At 38.0% G+C, this 19,875-nt stretch overlaps 4 protein-coding genes across 6 annotated transcripts; 1 reads left to right on the top strand and 3 right to left on the bottom strand.

Moving 5' to 3' along the window:
- Positions 1-6,462: 6,462 nt before the first annotated feature.
- On the bottom strand, positions 6,463-10,419 carry LOC140761072 (OVARIAN TUMOR DOMAIN-containing deubiquitinating enzyme 2). 2 transcript variants are annotated; one of them, XM_073098253.1, is made up of 9 exons: positions 10,363-10,419; positions 10,041-10,120; positions 9,929-9,974; positions 8,230-8,338; positions 7,860-7,951; positions 7,712-7,774; positions 7,500-7,618; positions 6,885-6,960; positions 6,463-6,801 (listed from the first exon to the last, which is right to left on the bottom strand). In XM_073098253.1, exons 2-9 carry the CDS (start codon positions 10,103-10,105, stop codon positions 6,745-6,747), a joined length of 627 nt encoding a protein of 208 aa, XP_072954354.1. In that variant the 5' UTR covers positions 10,106-10,120; positions 10,363-10,419; the 3' UTR covers positions 6,463-6,744. The 2 variants fall into 2 exon arrangements, with proteins under 2 accessions (XP_072954354.1, XP_072954355.1); XM_073098254.1 differs by lacking the exon at positions 10,363-10,419 and having other exon boundaries at positions 10,041-10,328.
- A 1,107-nt stretch (positions 10,420-11,526) lies between these two features.
- On the bottom strand, positions 11,527-14,161 carry LOC140761628 (peroxidase 42). The gene is made up of 5 exons (XM_073099047.1): positions 14,118-14,161; positions 13,771-14,038; positions 13,459-13,647; positions 12,523-12,688; positions 11,527-12,138 (listed from the first exon to the last, which is right to left on the bottom strand). The coding sequence occupies exons 1-5, from the start codon at positions 14,144-14,146 to the stop codon at positions 11,729-11,731; spliced, it is 1,062 nt and encodes a 353-aa protein (XP_072955148.1). The 5' UTR covers positions 14,147-14,161; the 3' UTR covers positions 11,527-11,728.
- On the bottom strand, positions 14,045-17,066 carry LOC140761626 (pentatricopeptide repeat-containing protein At4g21065-like). Of its 2 annotated transcripts, XM_073099046.1 has the most exons (3): positions 16,439-17,066; positions 14,300-16,270; positions 14,045-14,218 (listed from the first exon to the last, which is right to left on the bottom strand). In XM_073099046.1, exons 1-2 carry the CDS (start codon positions 16,938-16,940, stop codon positions 15,357-15,359), a joined length of 1,416 nt encoding a protein of 471 aa, XP_072955147.1. In that variant the 5' UTR covers positions 16,941-17,066; the 3' UTR covers positions 14,045-14,218; positions 14,300-15,356. The 2 variants fall into 2 exon arrangements, with proteins under 2 accessions (XP_072955147.1, XP_072955146.1); XM_073099045.1 differs by having other exon boundaries at positions 14,300-17,066.
- A 109-nt stretch (positions 17,067-17,175) lies between these two features.
- Positions 17,176-19,097, top strand: LOC140761629 (uncharacterized). The gene is made up of 4 exons (XM_073099048.1): positions 17,176-17,334; positions 17,436-17,553; positions 18,355-18,446; positions 18,853-19,097. Exons 1-4 carry the CDS (start codon positions 17,319-17,321, stop codon positions 18,915-18,917), a joined length of 291 nt encoding a protein of 96 aa, XP_072955149.1. The 5' UTR covers positions 17,176-17,318; the 3' UTR covers positions 18,918-19,097.
- Positions 19,098-19,875: the final 778 nt, after the last annotated feature.

The following is a 19,875-nucleotide window of genomic DNA, read 5'->3' as shown; positions in this document are numbered from 1 at the left end:
CTTTAAGCACCCCATTTCTTGTGACAATTTATGAGCTAGAGCTACTACATATATAGAGGATAGTGAATGCATCAAAATTGTCCTGTTTTACTAAAAGACATTGAATGGCACTAAAGGAGAAGAAACCAAAGGGGGTAAGGAGATAATACTAATCATAATTTTTTTTAAGCTCTCTTGTCTATGTGATCGATACTTACCACATGGTTTTAGTGGTTGGATTATTAGCATGTTGTATATCCGGCACTAATAAAACTAGAGGTTAAAAATATGTCCTCTAATATCAATATGGATGACCACGAAGTTAGAACTAATAAAATTATCAATAATGTGATGGTAGTTTCCTTCTCTTTTGTGGTTCATAGTACCACTCATTTGGGCCCATCCCAAGGCTATTTTTTCTTTTCTTCTTATCTTTGTCAATGTAGGATAGTTCTTGTGTGTCAATTCAATTGTAGAATATTTGGAGGCAGTGGAGCCGTGGACGTCCTTTTTCCTTCTTTCTTCTTCAGTCTCTTTCGATGATGTTTCCTTATCATTCTGCCTATAATTGTGTGTAAATTGTAGGAATTTATTATATATATATCTCCCATTCTCCCCCTCCCTATTCTCTTATTTGATTTTTGAATAAATTTTAATTGGGTCGAACCCAATTCTAGATCTCAAAATAAATAAATAAATAAATAAATATTCGAACAAAATCTCAAGCCTGAGTTTAATTGCTAGTGCTATCTCAAATGTACAATCAACTAAGATATACCAGTAGCTAACCAATAAATAAAAGAAAGAAATAATTAGAGGGACGCATGCATAACTATATATGCTCATCATCACCGGCAACATAAAGATGACCTAATTAATATCTATCTATCTATATTTTTATATATATCCTCTACTCCTCCACCTCGCTTATGGTCTCCAAGGTTGGTCTCCAGCTCCAGCTCCGACAGCTGACGGACTTCTGGCTGGCGCTCATCACCAGATTACTTATTACTCCGTCGATCGACAACCCTTTCGCGTCGGCGTGCCGCAGCAGTTCCTCTAACTGCTTCTTTGTGATCTTAATCTTCACAACTGCAGTCGAAGGCAACTGAGCGTCCCCCTTCTTCCTTTGCTCTTTTCGCGAACTCTTCGACTCTTCGACGCACTTCCAGTCTTCGTCTTCGTCTTCGTCGTCGACCCACGTCGCCGATCGCCGGTTGAGGCAGTTCCCCATTAATTATTCAAGAGATAAGAAGCTAGAAAGTGGTTGTGGGCTTCTTAATGAAGGGTTTGTTTGGTGTAGAGATATATATAGAGAGAGGAGGCCATGGAGGTAGTCTGAGAGAGGGGAGTCATGAGTAAAACTGAAACGCGTCAAGGTCGTTGTCAGAGTTTATATTAAACCCGGAGATGATAAAAATATAATATTACTTACGTACGCACGTATTTAGAGGGATGGTTGAAGGAAGGACTAAGTCAGCAACACTCCTACGAACGAGTTTCGTTTAACCACAGAACCAGTCTTGAAGAAGACTAAAATAGTTATTTCCAATCCTTATCCAAGCAAAAGAAACAAAAATGAGATCGAAAGAGAGAGACGAGAGAGTTGTTATATATTTATATATCAAAGGCTGGACCAGAACTATATTGCATGGAAACTTATAGTGGGTCCACGTATGTCTCACTAGTCACTTATTCTCATGTTAGTCATCACCACGTGGATGTAGAAAACTAAAAAAAAAAATATTTAGGTGCGTAGATTATCATCTTAAATGTTGATATTTGCACATATATATCTATTAAAAGGTTTCGATTTTTTTTACATATATACTTGTTAAATATATGGGTTTTGCATGGATGTTTCTCAATCCTAACTAATCATTAAAATTTCAAGAGACTAACAGTAAAAACTTTGTGAAGAACCTGAAGATCTAAAAGGTATCTATGGAAAAGTCATGGGTTCTGTACATATAAATATAAAATTTAGAATATATATATATATATATATATGTGGTAATAAGAAACTTGAGAGGAGTATATGTGCCAGAAAAGAAAAAAAAAAAATTCTAAAAGTACTTGACTGGAAACTATGGAACTGAATGGAGAATTAAAGGTTTCTGGACCACCGCATTCGATTTCCAAAGCCAACGTACACTTTGGATCTCAGGTCACACAACACTGTTAGCACTAATTAATTATGTGAGCGTGAGAGTGAGGCAAGACTGAGTCAATCAATCTTGAAGTAGGAATGAGTCGAAGACGACGACAGTCGACAATAGCCTAATTGACATAACGTAGGAGAAAAAGTGGGAGGCTTTGAAATTTACGTGTGAATGCAGCTACTTGGAGGAATCTATCACTTTGATCGGTTTGACTGCATCGTCTTCAATCTCGTCGTAGAAATTCATATATTTATCACCCATGTCTGTCATCAATTTGTTGCTTAATTATGAGCTACAAGTGACTGAGTAATTGCCGGCATCTTTTCACTTCATTATCAACAAATTATATATTACCACGGATATATAAAATTTAATCTACTCGAACCCAATTTATTTATAACTTCAAAAGGACAGACGAAGGTGACTGCTCACCTGCAAAGAATAGAGCGAGCTAATTAATTAAAGGGTGTTATTGACTTTAACTAGTTTTCTTTAATTTCCTTTCTTTGACTCAAATTATTCTTGTGCTGCATTCATGAAATTAATGCGGAGAGATCCACAGAGATAGAGAACCAAAACTTAATAAGATTTATGTTATATATCCTTTTAAATTGTACAATATAAATCTACAACAATGCCGGTCGACGAATTCCAGCAGCATCAGTTAAACTGAAAACACTAATAAATTAATGTCCACTTCTGTCTTGAAAAAAAAAAACCTCTACAATTAAAGACTAATCCTATGCACAAATTCCAGTACTCGCCAACTCGGCCACCTCCGGTATAGTTTGAAGCTTCGGCCTCCACGACGGCGCGCCGCTGTTTCGATACATCTCACTCATGCTCGTAAGAACTTTGTGAAGAACCATTCCTTGCATGTCTTCCTGTCGAAGAAGCTCCTCCAATTGCTTCTTGGTGATCTTTATCTTTATGGATGTACAGTTCTTCTCTCCCACGACCATGGAGTCCCATTCCTCCTCCTCCTCATCGGCCCATGTCGTTGATCTTTGAAGGTTGAAGCAGTTCCCCATTCTTGATATCTTCTTCTCTTCTCCCTTCAAACCAAACTTCTTACTTCCTTGAGTTCGACGATCCTCCTCTCAAACAAAGAGGCTAAGTTTGGATCGTTCTATACGTTTTGCATGCTCTCATGCTTGATATGTATACACGGAAATGGAGGGATCGAGGGAGAGAAAGAGTTGAGGGTCAAAGACGGACGCCTTAGCGCCACGTCGGACACTTGGTTTTTTGCACGTGGCATGTAAATGGAGGAATTGGTCTGCCGTACGATTTGGAACGGATCGACCCAAATGCGGCTGATATGTATATAAAATTATACATATGCATGGTTCGGTCCTTGCTAGTTGGGAGGAGACTGAAACGAATATTAATTAATTTAACTTTGTATGTGAAGAGGGTGCAAGAAAGCATCTTTTCTTGATATATTCAAACTAAACGACCAAGGTGAGGTCATTCGCATATATATATATATATAGGATGAATATGGACCAACATCATTTTATTGCTGCTAAATTGGAAGGATTTGAACTTTTGGGTCACCATTTTTAAATTTGTTTTCAAAATAACCCAGACTGCAATTCAAGTTAATCAAATTGGAAGTCCTAATAAAGGCATGAGCTGGTCACAAATTCATTATCGTACGTCTCAGGTGAAATGGACTTCCTATATTATATATCTACAAAAAAAGGGTGACCAAGTTACGTAATCTTTGAGTAGGAATAGGTCTGTTAATTAGGAGATAACAATCTTAACATACGTTGGAGAAACACGGGTTCTTTGAAATTTACACGTAGATTAATTAAAGATATCTTTCTTGGAATTCTCACTTTGACACAGTATGTTCTACCTCTGGCTTCTCTATGCATTTCCAACTATTGATGATCTAAAACTCTTCCATATATACAGCGATCGAAAGAGTCACATTCCTTGATCACCAGAACGCACGTTTTGGAGACCCTTCGATTTGTATTAAATTACTCACTTGGTCTCCTTTGATCTCTCTTTACTTGGAAGTGGTAATAAATCAACGATATGAACTTTAATTTATACTAGAGCTAGGAAAGAGCTCAATTAATCAGTAAAAAAAGCCATGGGCTAGAGATACCATCATTCCAAACAGATAATTATAAGCTTAATGCATAAAAATAAAAGGGAAAAGAGTTTAAAGAAGCCTCTCCAACTTACCTGGCAAAACAATAAATTCGATTCCAAAGAGTCACAATAAATTCGAGCCGGACGGCGTGCGTGTGTGTGAGTTAAATTGCATAGTAACATTTACCCACAAAATAGGTACCCCCCAAAGTCCATAAGAAGTTTGTCACTTATATACCATACTAACATTTCTCAAATATCCAATATGGTACTAAACTTCATTTTCTTTATTTTCCATTGTCATGATACTCACTTTAGAGTCAATTTTCATTCACTTTTCTTCATGGATTTGACTAAGTGAATATTTGACAATAAAATACACTTTGAGCTAAATTAATTTCACTATTAAACTATCATTAATAATATATGGGCCCCACTTAAAACTTAATTCAAAGTAATAAAAATTCACGTCAAAAATATGAAAATACCAACAAAAGGTACATAGAAATAAAGCCAAAAATACTGTCCAAGTCACTGGATGGATATAAAAGATCCAACTTATGACGATTCCATTATGACCATTGTGGATCCGAGTAGTCCGGAAGTACTCCCACACAAAACGTACAGTAAGGAAAAAGAGAAAGAATGTATGCCTCTACTAACCTAATTCCATTTACTTTCACAATTTTCTCTTTTAATGCCAAGATCGAAAGTTATAAAACTGAAGCGAGAATGACAGTAAAATTTTATACAAGATGTACATTCCAACACTATATATATATATGAACAGTACAATATACACCAACATATATACATATATATATATATATATATATATATATATATATATATATATCTACAAACTCATTATTCTAATTTTATTTTTTTTACACCACCATGCATGCATGCATGCATGGATGGATGGATGCATATATCGATCGATTGCTTCTACTCCGCCACCTCCGGTATGGTCTGAAGCTTCGGCCTCCACGACCGTGCGCCGCTGTTCCGATACATCTCGCTCATGCTTGTAATCTGCGTCACTACTTTGTGGAGCACGATCCCTTGCATGTCTCTCCGTCGAAGAAGCTCCTCTAATTGCTTCTTCGTTATCTTTATCTTTATCGATGTAGACGAGCCTTCTCCCTTCTCCTTCTCCTCCTCCTCCTCCTCCTCCTTCCGAATTCTAGCCTTCTCGGCTTTCCCTCGGCGCCGGCGAAGGCTCTCCTTCGTCTCCATGCACTCCCATGCATCGTCGTCGTCGTCAACCCATGACCTTGCTGGTTGAAGGTTTATGCAGTTCCCCATTAATTCTTTCTAATTAAGTTTCTAGCTAGTTCCTTAAGCTTGAGTTGCCAGATGTTTTGCAATTTGACTGCTTTCATCTCATATATGTCTATATATAAAGGGAAAGAGAGGGAGGAGGAGTTAAACGGGTCAAACATAACGTTGATTGGTTGCATTAATTAATTGCAATCTGGGATTGTCGTATTAAAGATTTGCACGTGGGATGTGGATGAAATGAAGTGGTCTGCCGTAAGAATGAGACCGGATCGGAGGCGGCTGAGATGCGAAGTGAAATGGTTCGGTCCAAGTAGTGCTGTTGGAATAATCCAGCCTGTCTCGACCTCGGCTCGGCTCGGCTCGTATTTGAAATGAGCTAAGATTGATCGATTGAATTAAATTTCAAGCCAAGCTTGATCAATCAAAACTAGACTCGATTTATATATAGATATAAATAATAAATACATCACTATATGTATAGTAAGTATGGATTCAGTTTGATTTGAAATAAGCCTAAATTTAATTGTCAAGCCGCTCAAAATAGACTTATGACTTAAAAATTAATTTGAAGCTAAGATTGGAAGCTCACCTCGATCAAGCTCGGCTAAGGGTGTACTATTAGGTGGAAATGGAAATTATAAGACTCGCTAGTGTGTGAAAAGAGTAAGATGGAATCTTTAAATTTGGATGTTGATGCAAAGAAATTTCTTTTGTCATGCAGCAGATCATCTCCTGAAAATTTAGTAGACTGACTCAATGGAAGATACTCTGATTTTTTTTTTTTTTTTTAACCCTTCAAACTTTTTATATTTGTAGTAAGCCCATTATTGACGGTCAATTCATATGCAGATCAAGTTCTATCTTTTATTTTAATTAGCAACTTGCAGCAAAGTAAACAAGAAATAACATTAAAAAAAGAAAGAGGGGTTAAAAGAAATTTTCATATAATTTTGACAGAAGACCTTACAACTTGAAAGATTGCCAAAAACTGAAATAGACAGTCATATGGCTAGTAATTATCAAAATAATTGTTCGATATCTGTTACACTTTTACATCACAGATTGGATTATTGGATTTGCCATGTTCCATCAAATGATTTGAAAATTTGTAGCTTTGTTTTGTCAAACCAAATAAGAGAAGTTACAATGTAATGAATCGGGAAAAGTACAAGTTAATACAACAAACTTCTAACACTAGCTTAACATTTTACTGGTATTCTTGAAAGTTTACATGACCAGTGGCTTGCGCATGTGCGATGGCTTCCTGCATGTTCCATGAAGATTAATTACAAACAACATAATTACCAAATATTGAGAGAGATCAAGAGGCTCTGCTAAATTTATGACCTGTTGACCAATCAAGCCGATTTGGCATACACCGCAGCGCAAGCTGAAGTTAGCAGTGTCAGTGTAGCTCCTCCTCCTAGAAGGAAAAAATCAAACAGCAGCAAGATTTGCATATTAAATCTTTAGTTCATCCTCGCGGATACTAATCTAACAGAAGAATAAAGCTGGAAGATAATAGGTTTACGGAAACTCAACTAATAAAGTCTCATGCAACTTTCTAATTATAAACAGGCAGTAGTAGTCTCAAGGTTGTCAACATGAATGTAGAAAGTTCCAAGGTATATTTGCTCGTATATCCCTCAAAAATCCCATTTTTGTATGATACCCTCACAACCTTGGTGCATTTATTACTCTTGGAAAATTTGATCTCGCATTCAAAAATTACTTGGCACTTTCAACTTCAAGAGTCCAACGCACGTAAAGAACAATGGTTGACAAATAAATTTCCATCAACTACAACCATTCTCTAGTGACCATTATAACATTATATCATTCAAATTAGAGATTTGACACCAGAAAGGCAATAGCCTTTGTCACATGGATATCCTCTACCTATGATGAGCATGTAACTATTGCCACTGAGATTTCTTTAATTTGCAATAATATAATTTGTACCTCTGTGCATCTCTCACTAGATTGAGAGCAAGGCCTTCTACAGGGCCAATGGAACGATTGTAGTCAACAGGAAAGATAGTCTGATCAAATTCTTCAGGTGCTCCTTCAAATGGAGACATCTGAACATTGACAAGTTGAAATTAAAGTATGAAAAAAGAATTTTAGTTGATAATTACATATAGACATGAAGATGCCATATATGGAAAACATACAGCTAATGCATCATAATGCAGTCCATCATAAAGGAGCATGACCCTCTCGTCATATTTCTTCCCCTGTTTTTAAGAGTCAGCGGGAGGTTAACATCTCAAACATCCAAAGAAACAGCCAACGAATAACCAGGATATGCAGCTCACAAACCTGACCATACAAATCACAACGGGTTGTTTGGATGTCGTAGGCCGCAATTTCACGTCCATAATATTCTGATAGGATTGAAAGTTCGATTGCCCCTGTAGAATCATAGGAAGATAAAAATGGTTTATCAAAGGAAACAAGAAGCTCTAGGACAATGGAGTGGAGGATATAAAGAAAAGATACAAAAAGGTACTATATTACTTCTTAACCACCACAAGTTATAGCTCTAATCAGAACCTCAATCTAGTAATTCTTGAAAGAAATATGGGGATTGCTACCAGCACTTCAGATTATCTTACACACTTCCACTATCAGATAAAGAATTTAAGATCTTAAATTTCTTTATAACTTCTAGAATATTTGGTAAGCTCACCTCCCCATTTCTCAGGATTCAAAATCCAAGCACAATACTCTTCATTTGGTTTCCCAAGAAATGCTTCATTATACTTCCCAGGGTCACTTGCGACTGTTGCAGCTATGACCTTCAAGAGGAAATTGTTTTAATCAATCTGAAAATTGTCCAAAAAAAGAGATAGAGAAGTACAGATCAAAGTGACAGTACAACATAGGGCGTGTGGGTGCAAAAATATTAATCAATCCATGCTTGATAGAGAAAGAGATGCTAAATTTCCAATAGTGGTTGTGCAGTATGTCTTTAATACTAGAATAAAAGTGGGTAACAGATTCAGATACAGTGGTTGTGGCGTATGTCATTAACACTAGAATGGCAGCAGAATTGATCGGCATATGGATGCTAAAATCTTCCTATAAACTCTACCCTTTTTCTACTCTTGCTTTCTTAGCTTTACTTGTCCGAAGAACACTTGATGGAATCAACTCTCTCAATTTAGAGTTCATTATTGGCAACCAGGCGATTCTGAATAAGTCCAGTATCTGTAAAAAGTGTAATGAAGAATGAAGAATCCCATATAAATCGATATGAATGAGTCCATTATCTTGTTCAAATGTTTATGCATTTAAAAGCTTCCAAAAATTGTACGCTTTTCTGAAAGCGGAAATACCCCTAATGTCCCTTGCAAATTCACCATGATCATCAAATGAACTGTATTCTTGCTCCAAAGTCCATTTTGGGACCAGATACACCCAGCTTATTAAATATAGACATTATAACTTGAGCGAACAAACTAACAACTTTCCTTATCAGTAGCTAAACCATGGATGGAAATTCATGATCTCTAAGCGTTGTGTGCATTCTTAGGAGTATGGTTAAATAAGAACATAACATGCAGGGAGTACCGAAATAATTGGCAACGAAGTCACTGGCCTGTAGAATGTTGCTAGATTCCTAATTCTTGTGTGGATCAAACATTTAATTCCCCATGAATCCTAATTTCTGCAACTCATACCTTGCTGGAACTCCCAATCTTTGAAACCTAATAAGACTTACTTTCAATTTCAATAGTAAAGAAGCTACATGTAGTGCAACTACCTTCTTAGTTGTTAAAGGTCACATTCAACAGCTCTATAGGCATAGTTACTAACACTTTCTATACCAAAATAAAGCAGTGACGTAATAGATGATTCATCGCTCATTTTGTCTGATCTTTTCAATTACTATACAAGAAAGTAAAGTTAGCAGTATAGTTCATTTAAGGTGAACAACCGTTACTAGTGCAAGCTTATGCTAAAGTATCATTAAGGCAGTGCTGTATAAGATGATTCAACTACCTTTTGTTTCTGTTTCTATTTATTTTAATATTTTCTTATAGAAGAATCAAATGCTAGTATGTTCACTCTTTCATATCAAGAATGAATTTCTAAATGCAAACCAAAGGTAGTAACTAAATATTCAATAATGGTGTATGGCATACAATTTTCGACCGAAGATTCATTTGTTTACTTGATTATATTAACAGATTAAATGCCTGACAGTGCACAGCATTGGTTCAATCAATAAGTACACAATAATCTAATACTAGCAAGAGCAACAAGATCTTCACACTGCTGCCAATTTCTTCTCACCAGTATCTAATTTGTTACACCAAGAATTCAATCAGCAGAGCTCAAAAAAGTAAAATATGGGCAACTGTTGCCCAAGAAGTGATGTAAACCTGTCTCAATTCAGAAGCCCTGCTCTTATTGTGTTCCATTAAATAGCTGCAAGAACAAAAAGAACGATCAGTTACTCGTCAAATCAGTAATTGCACTAGATTTGGAACCCACCCAACAGCATTGAAAAGGCAGCTGTTATCTGATGGAATAACCCTTCTCACGACGACGCCTTCCATGCTGCCAAACTCCACCTGGAGAGAAAACGACAACAATCGGGAGAGCGAAATACCAACAACTCATTAGCCAATTTCTAACGCACAGGCCAAATATAGAATATCCAACATTGGAATCACCCAAAACCCATCTCAACATCAAAAACCCAAATCAAGATAGCATATGCTCCGTTTCCAATCACAATCGAGCGAAACATATCAAACCACCAAGAAATCACAGCAATATTAGAACAACAACAACAACAAAGACCAAATCTTACTAAAATTATGCTCTTCTAAGATGCGAATGGGCGCCGAGAACGACGGGGGGTGGGGGGGGGGGCGGCCTTAGAGTTAGAAGAGGGAGACAAAGGGAATGAATGCCACCGGAATAAAAGAAGATTACAGTGGGATTTGGGATTTATTTACCTGAATGCGGGAAAAGGGTGGGCGTTACATGAAATGACTTAATCACCCCTCGAGGACTGACGTGGCAATATTTATTTTATGGTTAAATACATTTTAAAGATAATTACTTTATTGCCCATGAATTTCTTCGTACCAATCCACTCCTTTTATTATGACTAAGAGGGTGTTTGATAACCTCTATATTACCATAGTAATTTCAAGAAAACTCTAGAATTTTCTAATTCAGAGAATTGTTTTTCCGAAAGGGTATTTATATATCTTTATAGTTTTCTTCTTTGATTTATATTTATACGTTAATTAGATAAATTAAAGATAAACTAGAAAAAAAATGGTATTACAATTGGATAAACTAAAAAAAAAATATTAGATTCATATTATATTTCTATATTTAATAACAAAAAATATAAATCACCGATGAGATCAATATTTTTATACTTAGAATAAAACACTAAAAAATAATAGTATATTACACCATATATAAAACACTTTCTATTAGGCTCATTTGTTTATAGCGGACGTGTCAAATAAACCATTTTAGATAGTAAAATTGAGAGATAAATTATTTAAGTAAATAAATTTATGAGGTGGCTTAGTTTGGACAAAAACTCCTCGACAAATAAAATGTCGGTTGAAATGTGAGGCACTTATCATGACACTGCTTTACCAACTCCATCCCATGTCTTCTTTCAATGTGGGTTGACACCACTCACACTCAAAGAACATTAATGCAGGATGTTCATGTGGCACCATGGCTTTACAACACCCTTGATGATAAGTAGGATGACAAGAATTTAATGTAGCATTACAACTTTTGCAGTAGTAGAGTTGAAGTTACTTGATAAAGTAGCATTGCTATCAATTTTTTTGCTTTTCTCTTTCATCATTTTTGGACAAGCTTAAGCATTACACAAAGTGGGGAGCAAAAGTATAAGAAATTAAAGAAACTATATCTCATAGCTTTGATTTTTATAGCATGAGGATCTAGCTTTTGGAAAGATTCAAAGATGACCAACAACTGAAAAAAAAAATAATATCCATTCATTCAACCATTACAGCAGAACTGTCATCACTTACATATACTATCATATTCTACTGCTGACCAAAAGAAAGCCATATAAGCGACATTGATCATCACTACCACTCACTAGTACTGCTGGTGAGACAACATCACACATACCACCTTATTCTCTACCAACCTCTAAAACCTTATGGGCTTCTCTAGTGGTGCTTATTTGCCACATTGCAACGCTTTCGGATCTCGCCCTTGTCACCGGTGAGCGGGTTGTTCTCCGATAAGATAGTGATGGCCTGCGAGAACTCCTTGAAGAAATACTCCTGGTTCTTGGCCATCTTCTTGACAAATGGCCGGGTGCGCTTGTCATAGGCCAGCTGATGGTCCACCTGCAAGAGGCCCTTGTTGTCCAAAATGTTGCGGTAATAGTTGTTGTCTAGCTTCATAGGAGTGCCCCTGTCATTGCGAACATATTGCACTGCCTTAGGGTCAGGAATTGGGTCATAGCACTTCTTCAACATATGTGGAACATGGTCTGGGTTCAGATCTGGATCGACCTCCGGGTACAGGCGGTGCACCAGCTTCACGCAGTGCGTGCGGCCGACACTGTGGGATCCTGCGGCCGACTACTGTTAGAGGACTAGTTGTCTATAAGGGAGAGGAAATAGATACAATCCTTTTGCAGTAAGTAATAAACTTGAAAGTTCCTTATGTATGTATGCTGTCAAAATGAAGTACTATAGATTATGAGTAATGGAGTGATTTGGAGTTGACAAATTACTTGGATAGTGTGATCAAAAATGGGTCTGAGTCGACAAATTATGGTTTGGTCTGTGAAGTTATACTTGTACTTGCATGGCATTTAAATATGACAAAAGCCAGGGTAAAATCATGCTAGAAGGATTCGCATGTTAAGAGATGATGCCAGCCAAGATAGAATATGATGATGATGTTCTCCGTGTATCCTTGAATTTAGTAAGAGTGGATAAGATGGTGTTACCCAGGAGGGCCACAACCCCAGGAGTGTCAATGCCCAAGGCATTGAACTTGTCCAAGACTGAAGAGATGCTCTCATTGTGGTCAGGGAGGTACTCCTCAAGCAAATCAGCCCTGCTCTTCCTTCCATCTCTTCTCCCTGTCTTAAGAGGAATATATGGCCCTCCAACCTACAACCACCATGACAAACTGCATTACTCATCAGTGCAGCAAGACAAAAGGTTCCACATGACTCAGTAAAAAGATTTAAACCAACAAAAAATTATATATAAAATAAAATGAAAACAGAAGAAGATAAGCTCAAGGACAGGATTATTTGTCAAGTTCTTAAAAACTTTGAGTTCAAGAAAGAGATAGTATGTGTAATTTGTTTAGTCCTCCTAGGTCTTGTCCTTTTAATCCACTACCATAGGGTTGGTAGGATGCGGTCCTACAGAGAACTAAAAATCTGGGCCACTATGAGAGAGAAAGCAGAGAAGTAAATATCAACTTGTTAGAATAAGAACAAACAAATCCACAACATGCAAGTATGAAGGTAAGGAAAGCAAGACCTCTGTAATATCTAGATAACAAGGGTAATATTAATTAACCTTACTGGCCAAATAAATCCATGATAAAAATGGATGAAATACACATCTAATCAGCAAGATTCTATGAAGATAAAAGTGAGGTTTCTTAAGGTTGACGAGGGTTGATGGTACTGCACTAATGCATAGGGTTGCACGGCTTTCAGTAGGAGGTCTGCATCACAACAAGTTGCCTCTCCATGAGAATGAATTTTTTTTTAAGTAATAGAGACTGTTCAGAGATCTAAACAACCCTTATCTAGCAAAAATCCTAACAAAGAAAAATGAGAATGTACCATCCTTAAATCCTTAGCAACCCAGTACTAAGAACACACATATAAGAGAGAGAGAGAGAGAGAGAGAGAGAGCAATACAGCAACAATGCCATCCCTGGCAGAGAGGACCAAGATATCAGCACAGGAGACCACCCCAGGACACTCCCTCTCCACAGCCTCCTTGATAGTCTCAAGATACCTAAAATTCCTCATCCCAAAACTCCTATCTGCCTCCTTCTCAGAAAGGCTCCTCCTTGTAGAATCCAACAGCAATGAGGCATCACAAGACTGCAAATTTCAAGGAAAAAAAAGAACCAAACTTTAACAAAAATCCTTCTTTTCAAGCAAAACCAAAAAAGACCCAAAAATATTCAAGAGATTAATTAGTTTTATTAGTTCGTAAATTTAAACCTGGACAGCACAGTCATGGAATATGTTCCTGAGCCAAGAGAAGGCAGTGTTCTTATGACGCTTGTAGAGCAACTTCACTTGCTCCCTTATAACCTCCTCTGCCTGTGGGCATGACTCCCTGTAGTAGTTCAACACAAGGCCAGGGTTCTTAGCACCCGCCTCATCTTCTCCAAATGCCAGTAGTGTGAAGGAGAGAAGAGCAAAGAAAATGACCACCAAAGAAGAACCCATCACCAAATTTCTTGCTGCTCTCTGCCTTCTGGGGCTCCTTAAATAAAGAAGGGGAAAGTGTTAAGAGTGATGGAAAACAAATTAACATTTTAAATTTCATGCAGTAGGTATGGTACGTGGCAGCACAAATTTTGTGCCAAGTCATGTGCTAGAAAAAAAATCTTTAACAAAGTAAACAGCCTCTTAGGTCCTGCCAAGCATCTGATGCAAAAAATTTCTGCATAAAGGGATACAGGGGATCAAGTCAGTTGCATATGGGGAAGAGTGAGTAGTAGTCAATGGTGGTATTAATGCTTACCTGTGTATTTACTGATCTCACTTATCCATAATACTATCAAATTATTTTAACCCTAAACAAGAAAGATAAACTCAAAGATCAGCAAATTAGTTATCCAATTTAAACAAATGTGGGTCATACTGGTGTTGCAACATTCCAAGAATACAATGGACGAATTGGTAAAATAACGGTAGTATTTACCAACTCATAAGTAAGTAGGAGTATAAAATTTTAAATTGACTCGTTCTGGTTGTTGTAATATCCCAACATTCATGCCATGCAATTCTAATTCACAAGATCATGTTCGTTGGAACATTCCAAGAATCGTTGCATGCGTTCAAAATTAGAGAGAGGAAATCTGTCAAAATAATTCAAATTGTCAATATTGTTATTTAAGAAAACAAACAATGGCAAAACAAACTGTGTTACACCCATAACAACTACAACTGGTGATGTATAAGCCTCCCATGTAACTTTTGATGCAGAGAGCTCGGAGTACTTCCTGCTTGATCTGATTCTATATCTTCTCCGGCTCCAAATCTTCCAAGCATAAATACAAACACTCCAAAACTCCTTTTCCAATTTAACTTTCATGGCCTCTGTCATGCTCTTGATAACCCCAAGATTGGATATGAAATGGTGGCCTCTTTAGCTCCCTCAAGTCTCTCAACTGCCCAACTTCAACTCGGAGCTTCTTGTCCAACCATAACTCCGGCAACACCTGGGGAGTCGTCAGGCTGCCAATCCCGGCTATTGCGTGGTACATCTTATTGCCGCCATCATTGATGCACCTCAGGTTTCTCAATCTGTTAAAGCTCTTAGGCAGCTTCAGTTGAGGATTGCCAGCAGTGGCATCCATCCGCAAGTACATTAGGCAGTACAAGTTGTAGATTGAAGTAGGAACTGTCTCCTTTTTGTACCTGAATTCTAGGTAGCGGAGATACCTGAGATGATCCATTCTTAAGAGAAAGAAAGCATGAGCTAAAGTCACATTCATTCTTAATCCATTTAGATCCAAATTTCTGTTGGAGAAACTCAGATGATGGATGCTCGAGATGAACCTATGTCAAGTTAAACCTTACATAAATTTTCCTAACCCATCCAACAACAAATGTATCTCTGTCGAAAGTGGATGCGACCGATCTCCAACCGCAAATTCATGAATAGCACCCCTAACTTCTATCCAACTCTGTCCTGGTGGCTTACTTGCTTTCCTCTGTCCCCTTTCTCTAGTGAAAACTACTTCATGCCACTGACTCCAATTAGCATAAATATTAGACAGTAGCACATCGGCACCTCCTTTATACTGGCAAGATGATTCAATCTTCTCTATGACAAGTTCACCTACTTCCAAGTCACTGTAAACACTGCAAGAACTCAAGAGAGCCCCTAAGATTGCCAAGTTGGGCTCCAGTGTCATGCTGATGATGAACTCATAAGCCCGAGAAAGAAGTCCAGCCCTACTAAAAAGGTCCACCATGCACCCATAGTGCTTGATATCAGGAGTGACCTTATAGACCCTCTCCATAGATTGAAAAATAATAATTCCCTCATTAACCAATCCAGCATGGCTACAAGCAGAAAGAATTGCGACAAAAGTTGTTGAATCAGGCATAGTTCCCGTCTTCTGCATACATGAAAATATTTCTAGTGCCTCTTTGCCAAAGCCATGAGAAGCCAAGCCGGTCATCATAGCTGTCCAGGAATGCAAGTCCTTCTCACTCATCATATGAAACATTGCAGCAGAAGAAGCAAGACTTCCACACTTTGCGTAAGTATCAATCAGCGAATTCCTAACAAAAACATCCCTTTCCAACCCAACCTTCTCCACGTAAGCATGCAAGCTCTTGGCATGCTCCAGAGACCCCAAGTTTGCACATGCTGACATGGTTGAGACCACAGTCGCGACATTCGGAACAACATTTGCAGCACAACTTCTGATCTCATTGAAGACTTCCAATGCCTCCTTATGCAGACCATGGCCACCAAGACCTGAAATCATGGCAGTCCACGCGACAATATCTCTTTCAGTCATTTCATCAAACAACCGACGTGATCCAGCAGGAGACCCACAAGACAAGTACATGCCCACGAGCGCCGTTTGCACAAATGGGTCGGAATCAAAACCAAGAACAAACGCACGACCATGAACCAACTTACCCCAGCGGAGCTCATCACAAGAACGACAAGCCTTGAGCAAGAACGGGAAGGTGAACTTATCCGGGCGAGCTCCTGTCTGAAGCATTTCGTCAAACAGCCTGAAGGCCGACAAATAATGCTCGTCTGAGGCGGCAAAGGCCCGGATGATGGTGTTCCAGGAGAAAAGATTGGGTTTTTCGACGTGGGCAAAGACCAAGGCAGCGAACTGGAGATTTTGGGGAGAGAGGGAGATGGAGGAGAGGAGGACGCGGCTGGAGACAAACGGGTTGCGGAAGAGGCCTGAGACGATGGCGTAGGCGAGGATAGGAAGGAGACGGGGAAGGGATTGGTTGGGGTTGGAGAGAGAGAGGAGACGAGGGTGACGTTGGAATATGAGGTTGGTGGAGACCCAAGTTGGGGTCTCGGGGTCGCCATTGGTGGAGGAAAGATGGAGTCTGGAGAAGAAGGTGGCGGTGGTAATGAGACGGAGGATGCTGTTTGGTCTTTGGAAAATTCGTAGCATGCCTTCATGGTAGCTTCTTTCTTTTATTTTTTTTTAGTATCTATGGAGATCAAAGGAGGTTTGGGGCTTTTTTTGCAAATAACTCTCCATGTTTGGAATTTATTACCAAAACCCTCCTCTTTTAGATATTTACAAATCGACTCCCAATAACAAAAAGGAAAGAAACAGGGATGTTAGGACTTAATGTCGTCAGTTCGAGTTCCAACCCATTTATAAAGTCGGCGGCGAAGTATACCTTATTCTTTTAATCTTTTTTCTCTCTTCTTTGGGTTTCTTTCTCTTTCCTCACCCTTCTCTCCTCTCTTCTTTTCGAGCGAGAAGAAGCTCCTCTCTCGACAACCCTTTTCCCACATCCATCCTCGTCGAAGAAAGGAAACGATGGTCTGCGAGAAGTGTAAGCGTCGTCTCTGGAATCGACCAAAATCCAATCTTTTTGCCTATTTTTTTTTTTCTAGAAGAGCGCTCGAGGTTAATGGTATTTATTCTACCCTCCAGGCGAGAAGAAGCTCTCGAAGGTGATCGTTCCCGACAAGTGGAAGGAGGGCGCCAGCAACACCACCGAAGGCGGGGGACGAAAGATTAACGAGAACAAGCTCCTCTCCAAGAAGAACAGGTCTTTCTTCATTCTTCTTTTTTTCCTTTTCTTCCGTCAGAATCGTATCTTGATTCTTTGTTTGGTTTAAATTATTGTCTTCTGACTGGTGCAATTAAATTACAGTTCTTCGATTTAGTCTCTATTTGCTTTTTATGGGATTTCTTAAGCTGGGTATTGCTTCTTTTCCTCTTTGTTTAATTTCTGCCATCAAAATCCTATCTAGCACGAATTGATTTTTTTTTTTTTGTCTTCTGATTAGTCCTGGGCAATTTCTAGTTGTATGAATTGGTATAAGGCATGATATTGCTGAAAAGTTTGATTGATAATCCTCATCCCAAGTTTGGTATCAAACTCTTCTTTAATATACCAAATACATGCAGCTAGTTTTTGTCATTAAAATCATTTCGGATAAAAATAAATTGATCCTTTGGATTGAGATTGTGATACCCTGTGGCTCCTATATGATTCAGATTGAGATTCAAAGCGACTATACATCGAAAAAATATCTTGATAAGATCCAGTTCATTTGTTTAATTTGGGATCATATGATTATAGGACCCTATTATTGGATCACGAGCTTGGTAGCCATGGATAGAAGTCTATATTTTTAATAACTACTTCTTGTGTTTATTGCCTTCAATTCTGGTTCCTAGAGTTGTCATTCACTACTTGTCATGCACTGCCTCTAGCTTAATTTTGTCCATCAGAAGCATCTGCCTGTTATCAACTCAAACTACTTATTCTTGTCGCTGCTTAACTATTCTTGGTTGCAGGAATCTTATGCAATGCTGTAATTTTCTGCTTTGTTTTTAAATTTAGATGGACACCTTATGGAAAGACAAAGTGCACCATTTGCAAGCAGCAAGTACATCAAGATGCTAAGTACTGCCACACATGCGCTTACTCAAAAGGTGAGGAACTCTTGATGATACCAACTCTCATGTTACCTCAAGGATTCATCTTTATTTCTTATGTTAAAAATATACCCATCTGAGAATGTCAGAATGCTGTAATTAAAATTATATTAGGAGAGAATGGAGCATCGGCAGTCACTAAATCCAACTGCAATTTTTTTTTTCCGACTCGTCTCCGTAATGTGATTTTGTTCATAATTCCATGTTAGACCTTAGAAACAATTGGCCAGATGAACCTACCTGCCGACATCATCTAGGCTTTCTCATTCATGGATGCAATTACCGGTACACTTAGTATCGGCTTAGTGACAAAACGTCTATGCTTGAATCGTGTCCCTATATACTGTCTAGAATTGAAAATGATATATATGTTTATTATTGAATTATTTCTTATTGAAATCAGGTGTTTGTGCCATGTGTGGGAAACAAGTTCTGGATACAAAGTACTACAAGCAAAGTAATGTCTGATGCAGATTATCCTAAGTGTTGGATGAACTTTTTGAGCATTACCTCCTCTCACCTGCAAAGCTATGCAAGTCTGAGAGCTATATGTAACATTATTTCAGGCAAGAAACCTCCGACTGCGTGTTATGTACTTATGCTACAATTATTTAGGTGGGGTTTGCCTTTTGCAGCCTATTCGACGTATTCAGATTGATTAAATGTGTGGGAATGTACATTGGCATCACTCTTTCAATCAGTTTACTCATTCAAATTTTCTCATGCTATGAATACAGAATCTTAACATCCCCTTGTAGTTTATTTTTCAGAAATCATTCAATATATGTGCAGATGATGATGTACAAATGCTTTTGTTAATGTAAAGGGAAAGATGTGCATGCATGGTTTACTGTGTAATTGCAGATGATTTGTGGAAAATAACTTTTTTTTAGCATCAAAATGCCGATGTCTTGCTATCGAGATCGCCTGAAACACCATGCATGTCAAAGATTTTAAAATTCTAAGCTCTCATTGATCACCTTCACCAACTCTTTCCAAGCAGTCTCTTGAATTCATGCTGAGTATTCTAAGATCTGGAAGTGCAGACTTGGGTAATTGCTGAACCTCTCTTTAATAACCGAGGTGGAATGATGCTGTATCTATTTTGAGAGGCAGCAGGATAGCATTTTGTATGCATTATTATAACAATTTGATGAATAGTCTTTCTCAAAAACAACTTATAATGATCTGAGAGATTGTAAACAATCTTGGGCCCGATTTGTCCTTGTATTACAATGGAAATTATTTGTAAATAACGACCAAAAGAAAATTACATCAACTTAGGATCGATCTTATACGAATTTCTGATATCTATAAAACATAAAGGATCAAATCTAGCCCAATAACATTCTAGGCCCATTAGTATATTTCTTAGGCCCATTAGTATATTTCTTCGGCCCATAACCCAATCTAATGTCGGCTTTCC

The sequence above is a fragment of the Typha angustifolia genome, chromosome 6 (assembly GCF_048772165.1).
Source record: "Typha angustifolia cultivar Huaian chromosome 6, ASM4877216v1, whole genome shotgun sequence".
Lineage (NCBI taxonomy): Eukaryota > Viridiplantae > Streptophyta > Magnoliopsida > Poales > Typhaceae > Typha > Typha angustifolia.
The sequence above is the reverse complement of the archived record's forward strand: the minus strand, read 5'-3'. Positions and strand labels throughout refer to the sequence as shown.

Excerpts from the sequence above, each read along its gene's own strand:
- LOC140761072 (XM_073098253.1), bottom strand. The coding sequence starts at position 10,105 with ATGGAAGGCGTCGTCGTGAGAAGGGTTATTCCATCAGATAACAGCTGC. Across the intron at positions 8,339-9,928 it reads GGGCTTCTGAATTGAGACAG|GTCATAGCTGCAACAGTCGC; the intron begins GTTTACATCACT and ends TTCCTCTTGAAG. Across the intron at positions 7,775-7,859 it reads GTTGTGATTTGTATGGTCAG|GGGAAGAAATATGACGAGAG; the intron begins GTTTGTGAGCTG and ends TCTTAAAAACAG.
- LOC140761628 (XM_073099047.1), bottom strand. The coding sequence starts at position 14,146 with ATGACTTGGCACAAAATTTGTGCTGCCAC. Across the intron at positions 14,039-14,117 it reads CACAAAATTTGTGCTGCCAC|GAGCCCCAGAAGGCAGAGAG; the intron begins GTACCATACCTA and ends TCTTTATTTAAG. Across the intron at positions 12,689-13,458 it reads CCAGGGATGGCATTGTTGCT|GTTGGAGGGCCATATATTCC; the intron begins GTATTGCTCTCT and ends TGGTGGTTGTAG.
- LOC140761629 (XM_073099048.1), top strand. Across the intron at positions 17,554-18,354 it reads CTCCTCTCCAAGAAGAACAG|ATGGACACCTTATGGAAAGA; the intron begins GTCTTTCTTCAT and ends TTTTAAATTTAG. Across the intron at positions 18,447-18,852 it reads CACATGCGCTTACTCAAAAG|GTGTTTGTGCCATGTGTGGG; the intron begins GTGAGGAACTCT and ends TATTGAAATCAG.
- LOC140761626 (XM_073099045.1), bottom strand. The coding sequence starts at position 16,940 with ATGCTACGAATTTTCCAAAGACCAAACAGCATCCTCCGTCTCATTACC.